This window comes from Silene latifolia, chromosome X (assembly GCF_048544455.1).
Source record: "Silene latifolia isolate original U9 population chromosome X, ASM4854445v1, whole genome shotgun sequence".
Lineage (NCBI taxonomy): Eukaryota > Viridiplantae > Streptophyta > Magnoliopsida > Caryophyllales > Caryophyllaceae > Silene > Silene latifolia.
The window spans coordinates 297,131,649-297,139,392 of NC_133537.1; the positions used below are offsets into that span (position 1 = coordinate 297,131,649).

General features: G+C 39.4%; 1 protein-coding gene across 1 annotated transcript; it reads left to right on the plus strand.

Annotated features, from left to right (window-relative positions):
- The first annotated feature begins 690 nt into the window (after window positions 1–690).
- Window positions 691–1,605, plus strand: LOC141620351 (uncharacterized). Its single transcript, XM_074437248.1, has one exon. The coding sequence runs from the start codon at window positions 691–693 to the stop codon at window positions 1,603–1,605; it is 915 nt and encodes a 304-aa protein (XP_074293349.1).
- Window positions 1,606–7,744: the final 6,139 nt, after the last annotated feature.

Consider the following 7,744-nt stretch of genomic DNA (forward strand, 5'->3'; position numbering starts at 1 on the left):
TGGCTTTCAATAGACCGCTGCATGTCCACAATTTGGCTTGGCGTGCAGGTGGCCCGTGACTACGAACCGGTAGGTGGACCCCCAAATCCACGGACCGAGACGTGGCCCATGACCACAGGAGGAGATGATAGAAAAATTACAGAGGATTGCGTTATCGTGTAAGGTGGGAGTTAAACAGGGGCAGGTCAAGGATCAGCTAGCGGTACATAGTGCGGTGGAGGACGAGGTGTTTAAAAAGGGTGATGGACTGCATTGGGAACAGGGAGTTAGTGCGAAGGGGATGGGGGTTGTGGTGGCTGTGGCGAGTGTTACAGAACTGGATGTTGTTCGAGGGGTAGGTGATTGTATGGTTCAAGACCAGGGAGGTGTAGGGGATGGTGTCGGAGAGGAGGGTGTTGGAGATATCGTGGGGGTCATTGCAAAGGGGAGTGAAACAGAGATGTTTGAAAAGGGTACAAGGTGGACGCGTGTCCCCAGAATGGCGGGAGTGCAGGAGGGAATTGATTTGATGGGTGTGGCTACGGGTAAGAGGAGGAGGGACATTGGACAGGAGGCGAGGTTGGATAATGATGTCCGAGCTGAGGAGGAGGTCGAATTGCTGGTGGGTGCGGGGTCGAAGAAATTAAAATTAAGCTGGGGTGCTTCTATACCTGAGGCGATGGTTGAGATGACTCAACCTCGCTGGGCATCATGAAAATATTGAGCCTTAACTGCAGGGGGCTGGGCAACCCCGATGCATTAGGCGGTCTCCGTAATTTATTATGGAGAGAGGCCCCGGATTTGGTCTTTTTATGTGAGACCAAACTGAGCGGAAGTGAGTTGAGGAGGATGAGGTTATGTCTGACTGAGTATGAGGGCATGGAAGTCGATAGCGTTGGTAGGGCTGGAGGCTTAGCTTTCTTGTGGCGTAAGGAGGTTAGTTGTACTTTTCTTTCTGCTTCTGTTCATTATATGGATTTCGAGATTGGGGGTGATGCTGGGATATGGCGTGTGACTGGCTTCTATGGTTGGCCAATGTTGAGTGATAGGCACTTGTCCTGGGAGTTACTTCGGGTCCTTGGTGATAATAACGGGGATATTCCTTGGTTATGTATCGGGGATTTCAATGAGATCCTTTATGGCACGAAAATGAAAGGGGGCGTACGGCCTCAGTGGCAGATGAATAATTTTAGAGACGCAGTCGATGACTGTGGACTTAGAGATGTTGGTTTTGAGGGCTATGAATTTACTTATGATAATGGCCAGGTGGGTGACGATAATCGGCAGTCTAGGATTGATCGAGATATGGGTAATGACAAATGGTTTAATATGTTTCCGAGAGCAAAGTTGGTCCACATGGATAGAGAATGGTCGGACCATGCTCCAATAAAAGTTGTGCTACAGCCGCGGATGGATAAGGAAGTGAGGGGTGGCAGACTTTTTCGGTTAGAGCAAATCTGGGTAGGAGAGGATGGGTGTGAAGATACTATCCGAAAAGCTTGGGCTACAGGGAGTGGAGAATTGATTGATGCTGTCTCGGATTGTGCTAAGCAGCTACAAGAGTTGAAAGGCGTTAGTATTGATAAGATTCTTCGCGATATACATGCGAAAAAGAAGGCGTCTTAAACGTCTCAATGAGGGATGTCGGTCGAGAAGGGTGCTTAATGAAAGGAAGAAATTGCTGAAGGAAATAGCTGACTTATTGCGACAAGAAGAGATTTTTTGGAGGCAGAGGTCGAGGGCCTTATGGCTCAAAGATGGAGACAAAAATACCACTTTCTTTCATCGTAAAGTTGATCCAACGGAAAAAGAAAAATCATATTGCTAAGCTTTTGGATGACCACGGTGGTATATGTTGGACCATATAGCTTATATGTTTATGTTTTGATGATGTCAAGGTGTTTTACATTTTATATAATTGTTGCGTGTAATCGTTTGTTAAGTATCTTAGGACTAATCTATTACGAGCAACAAAGAGGATTGTGACAATTGCATGAGAAGTTCAAGCCTTCGTTCAAGATCAAACAAATTCAAGATTCATTCAAGTATCATGTGAAGACGAAGTTCGTCTAAAGATTTATCAAGCTTGGATGATGACGTAGCCTATACTCGAAGATCTCCTTGAAGATTAGAATAGTATAGGTGATTATCTCATAATGGTAATCAAGAATGAGGTTCTTGATTAGTAAAGTTATAGCTTTGCAGCTATAACCTTATTAGTTAAAGAGCTCAATGTTATAGCTCTTCTACTATAACATCGAAGTGCTGAGTTTTTGTACACGACTAATAAACTTTTTGAAAATCGTTTTATTATTGTTTAAAGTTTATCTTAAATGTTTTAATAAAAGTATTTATTTTATAAAGCCCGGTTTAGTGAAGAATCCGGTTTTATGATAAGCGTTAATTGGTGGTTATGAAGGATCAACTTATGAGTTGGACTTTACTACCAATTAGGGTTTCCATATAGCCTCTCTTAAAACCTAAATTCTAGTTATATATTAAGATTAGGGTTTGCACGATTCACAAGTTTATGGACCGTGATATGCCGTGTTACCTAAGAGATATTAGGTAAAGATTTTATTCTATAATAAGATCTTTACATATCTTATATATCTTACTTAATATATTTATTTATGGTAAAATATATTCTTGTTTTAGGAAATCTTATCATAATCTTAGAATTTATAGTAAAGAAATATTTAGAAAGATTATATTCTATCTTTTAGAATATTCTTTATTTTCTTTTAAGGCTTTTAGGGAAGAGATAATAAGAAGATATAATTTGTAATTATATTTTATTATTTCGACTATTAGGGTTCATATAGAAACCGTGTAGCCTACCTCTTCCTTTCCTATAAATACTTTGCTATTTACAACATCTAAGAGAGAGACCTTAAGCATAAAAATTGTTTTCATATTTAAAAGGCAAACCGTGTGTTTTAAACCGAAAAACCGATTTGCAATTTTGAAAGGTCGTGTGTCATAAAACTCGCATACTTGTTCTTCATTTATCGTTATAAGATAATAGTGCTTAGATTGATTTCTTAACTTGTTAATTAATGTGAACCTTTGTTAGAATCATTAGTGCTTTCTTATTAGCGTAAGGTAGTCACTCGAGTATTTAACGGTACTCATTGAGTTACAGCTAGAGTTAGTTGTACGAGTTGGGTTAGCAAATTTGTAATCCGTAGAAAGGTACTAAATTTATTAATCGAGAATAGTGGACGTAGGTTTCAACTTGTGAAACTGAACCACTTCAAAAATCCGTGTGTCTCTTCTTCTTTTGTTTGTTTCGTTTATTTTGCTTACTATCGTTAGTTGATTAGTTAAAGTTTAATCAATAAACTTTAAATAATCAATTACATACGCACATTCGAAAAAGCTTTAAAAAGTTTTAAATCCTCAATTCACCCCCCCCCCCCCCTCTTGAGTATTTTGGATCAATAGACTCTTCAATTGGTATCAGAGCCTCGTGCTCTTGATTGCCTAACCGCAAAGAGGCTGATCTATCTTGTTTTTCATTTATCCTATTGTCTTATATTCCGCTGCCTATCACGTGATAAATGGATTCCAAATATCTCAAGTGTCCCGTCTTTGATGGGAAGAATTACGGATTGTGGAAAAACATGATGACTCACTATGTGAAAGGACACGATTGGGAGTGCTGGAGGATTATTCAAAACGGACCGCACAAAATCCTTGTTGCATCCGAGGAAGGCACTACCTATGAAAAGAAAGAAGAGGACTATGTCGAGACCGACTATAAGAAGGCCGAAAAGAACTCCAAAGCAATAAGTCTTCTGCAAAACGGAATGACTTCTACCGAGTTTGATCGGTTCTCTTCATGTTCTACGGCCAAGGAGATATGGGATGGGCTCGAATTAGCTTATGAAGGTACTTCCATTGTTAGGAAGCACCGAATTGATTTGCTTATGCAAAAATATGAGCTATTCATCATGGAGCCTAATAAGTCCTTAGATAGTATGTCCGCAAGGTTTTTAAGTATCATAAATGAATTAAAGAACCTAGGTAGAAAATTCTGTACCGAGGACATTGCTAGAAAGGTTCTTAGGAGCCTTACTAAGAAGTGGCGTGCTAAAGTCACTGCAATGGAGGAATCACGAGATCTTGAAACCCTTTCCTATCAAGAACTCATTGGTGCTCTCATGGCCAATGAAATCACTCTTAACAAAGACGACGCTGAACCAAGTCGCAATAAGAGTATGGCCTTAAAGAGCGAAGAAGTGGACTCAGACCTAGAGGATGAAACTGTCTTGTTTGCACGACATTTTAAAAATAAGATTTTTCGAAATAAACAAACAAAATCATCCTATAACAACAATAACAACAAGTCATTCAACAAAAAGGTTAATGACTCAAAGTCGTCGTTCGCAAATAGAGGTTGCTTCAAGTGTGGAGAATCTGGTCATATGATCAAAGATTGTCCAACATGGGAGAAGATAAAGGACAAGACGAAACGTGAGAAGACAAAGAAAGAATTTAAGCAAGTTATGATGGCTTCGTGTTGGGGAGACCTTGACTCAGAAGATGACGAGGAATCTGAAGACGACGAAGTAGCAAACCTTTGTCTCAGCAGTGTTAGTCTTGACCTAATCTCCGACAGTGACGATGAAAGCACAAATTCTCATTCAAACTATTGCTTCCTTGGAGAATCAGACGAAGACGACGATGAAGAGGATTTGGACTTGAAAGATCTAAAGGAACAGATTCTCGAAATCGCGGAAGAGAATCATACTCTCAAGACTAAAGCTAAGAAGTTGAAATCTAAAGTTATAGCTGAGAAAGCTACAACATCAGATTCTACCATGGCTGAAAAGAAGGAATTAGAATCCAAAGTTATAGCTAATGAAGCTATAACTTCCGACCTAAAGCTTAACATCAAGCACTTTCAAGCGAAAGTTATAGCTAATGAAGCTATAACTTTAGAACTTAGAAAAGTCAAAGAACTCTTGGAAACTAAGGTCACTTCTAATGAAGGAGTGATCTTGGATCAAAAGAAAGAGATACATTCTCTTTCAAAGCAATTGAAAGAATCTAAGACCGATATGATCAATGTTAAGAAACACCACACCGATGTTGTGTTCATTCTTAACAAACGATTCCAGGACTTTCGTGACAACTTTAAAAAGGATAATGATGTAGATCACACGAAATGTCAAGAGGAAATTAAAACCCTAAAAGATCTGCTTCTACACGCTAGAAAGGTCCATGACAAGTGGGAAGGTAGCACAAAAGTCCTAAACTTCCTAACCAAACAATCTGACAATAACATGAAGATGGGGTTAGGACATGAGTGCTACAGCCGTAGAGATCACTCTAAATGCAAATCAACACCCTCAGATTTTGATTTCAGAAAAAGGAAGTATGCTGATCTTCCTGAATATTTTATTTGCAATTACTGTGGTCATACGGGTCATATCCAAATCAATTGTGTCAAAAAGGCTCATGATTTACGAAAAAATGCCGAACATGCCAAAACTGTTGACACAGTTGTCCAGGATAAGGAAATCCCCCCTAACGAACCTAACAAAGAAAGGAACAATAAATTTCGTTGGTTCTATGACATGGCCTTTGACTACTCTAAGAAACCTAGCACTTCACAAAGCCCTTGTAGATCTCAACCTAGTAAACCTGTTCACAAGGCAAACGGCCAAGAAAGACCTAGACCTAGAGAAAACCCTAACCCCAGAACTCTTCCCAAGTCGTATAAACCAAGGGTTAGAAAAACGATCATTAGACAAGTGTGGATTCGAAAGGATCTAGTTTATAGAGTAACTAATCATAAGGGACCCAACTTAGCTTGGGTACCTAAAAACTGTATCTAATCCTTTCTGCAGGAAGAAGTGAAAGAAAACAATCAATGGTATCTTGACAGTGGATGTTCAAGACACATGACCGGAGATAAGAATCTGTTTCTTTCACTCAAGCCCTTCAACGGAGGAAAAGTGACGTTCGGGGATAACAAAAAGGGAAATGTTATTGGTGTTGGCAAAATCGGAATTTCAAAATCTCACGCAATCAGTGACGTTTACCTCGTGGATGGTCTAAAACACAATTTGCTAAGCATATCTCAACTATGCGACAAAGGTAACAAAGTAGTTTTTCATACTGATAGTTGTCGCATTATTATTGAAGGAACTAGCAACGTTATTCTTGAAGGCCACCGAAAAAGGAATGTGTATATGATAGATTTAAATGTTGTGCCTACTAACTCTTTTTCATGCATGAAAGTTACACTTGATGATCCCTGTTTATGGCATAAACGGTTCGGTCACATTAGCTCACTAACCTTGAATAAACTCCAGAAGTGGGACTTGGTTGAGGGGTTGCCTAAAATCAAGTTCGACCAAGAAAATATGTGTGACACATGTGCAAGGTGCAAACAAGTAAGATCATCGTTTAAACCGAAAAGAGTAGTAAGCACAAATCAAGCCTTGGAATTAGTGCACATGGATTTATGTGGACCTATGAAGGTAAGGAGTAGAGGAGGATCCAGGTACGTCTTTGTTCTTGTAGATGACTACTCAAGGTATGTATGGCCTATCTTTCTTCATTCAAAAGACGAAACTTTTGATGAATTTGATTGTCTTATAAAACGTGTTCAAAACAAATATAAGACTAATCTCGTATCTATTCGTACGGATCATGGCACCGAATTTGACAACTAAACCTTCATAGAATATTTTAGAGTTAATGGTGTAGGACATAACTTTTCTGCACCAAGAACTCCTCAACAAAACGGTGTCGTTGAACGTATGAATAGAACCTTAGAAGATATGGCACGAACAATGCTCTTGTGTAGTGGTCTACCTCGTAACTTTTGGGCTGAAGCCATAAGTACTTCTTGCTACATCCATAATCGTGCTATGATCCGACCTATCCTCAAGAAAACCCCCTACGAACTCCTTAGAGATCGAAAACCTAATATCTCCCATCTTCGCTGTTTTGGGAGTAAATGTTTTGTACATAATAACGGTAAGAACCGTTTAAGTAAATTCGACCCAAGGAGTGACGAGGCGATTTTTATAGGATATTCAGATCATAGCAAGGCTTACAAAGTCTTCAATAAGAGAACTCTTTGTATTGAAGAAAGTGTCCACGTTATCTTTGATGAAGAGAATGTGTTCGATAAGCCTTCTCAGGATGAGGAAGAAGACTTGGATGAACCCGACTTTCGTCTTTCAAGAGACGATCCCCCGGAATTGGAATTAGAGGATAATGAGATTGAGGGAATAAACGATGAACTTGATCGTTCCTCAAAAGATAAAAAGGAGAAAGACAAAGTTATAGTTGATGATACTATAACATTGACTCAAGACAAGAACTCCCAAACCAATGTTCTAGATGATGTTACTGTAACATTGAATCCAAATCAAGGTGAAGAGTTCGAGGTTATAATCGGCTCAAACACAACACCCGGATTGGATTCAGGGGGAACTTCCTCTAATTCCGAACCAAATGGAGTCGGGTCAAGCTCAAATAACGATGAAGAACCAAGCACTTTGACGAAGTGGAAATACAAGAACTCACACCCCATGGATAATATTCTTGGGAATATTAAGAAGGGTGTTCAAACAAGACGTTCCTTGAACAACTTCTGCTTTTTCTACTCTTTTCTATCCATGATAGAACCAAAGAATATCAATGAAGCTCTCGCTGAATCAGATTGGATTATAGCTATGCAAGAAGAGCTTCAACAGTTCGAAAGAAACAAGGTTTGGCATTTAGTTCCTAGACCAAAAGA

Bases quoted from the DNA above. Each gene is read 5' to 3' on its own strand.
- LOC141620351 (XM_074437248.1), top strand. From the start codon at position 691: ATGAAAATATTGAGCCTTAACTGCAGGGGGCTGGGCAACCCCGATGCA.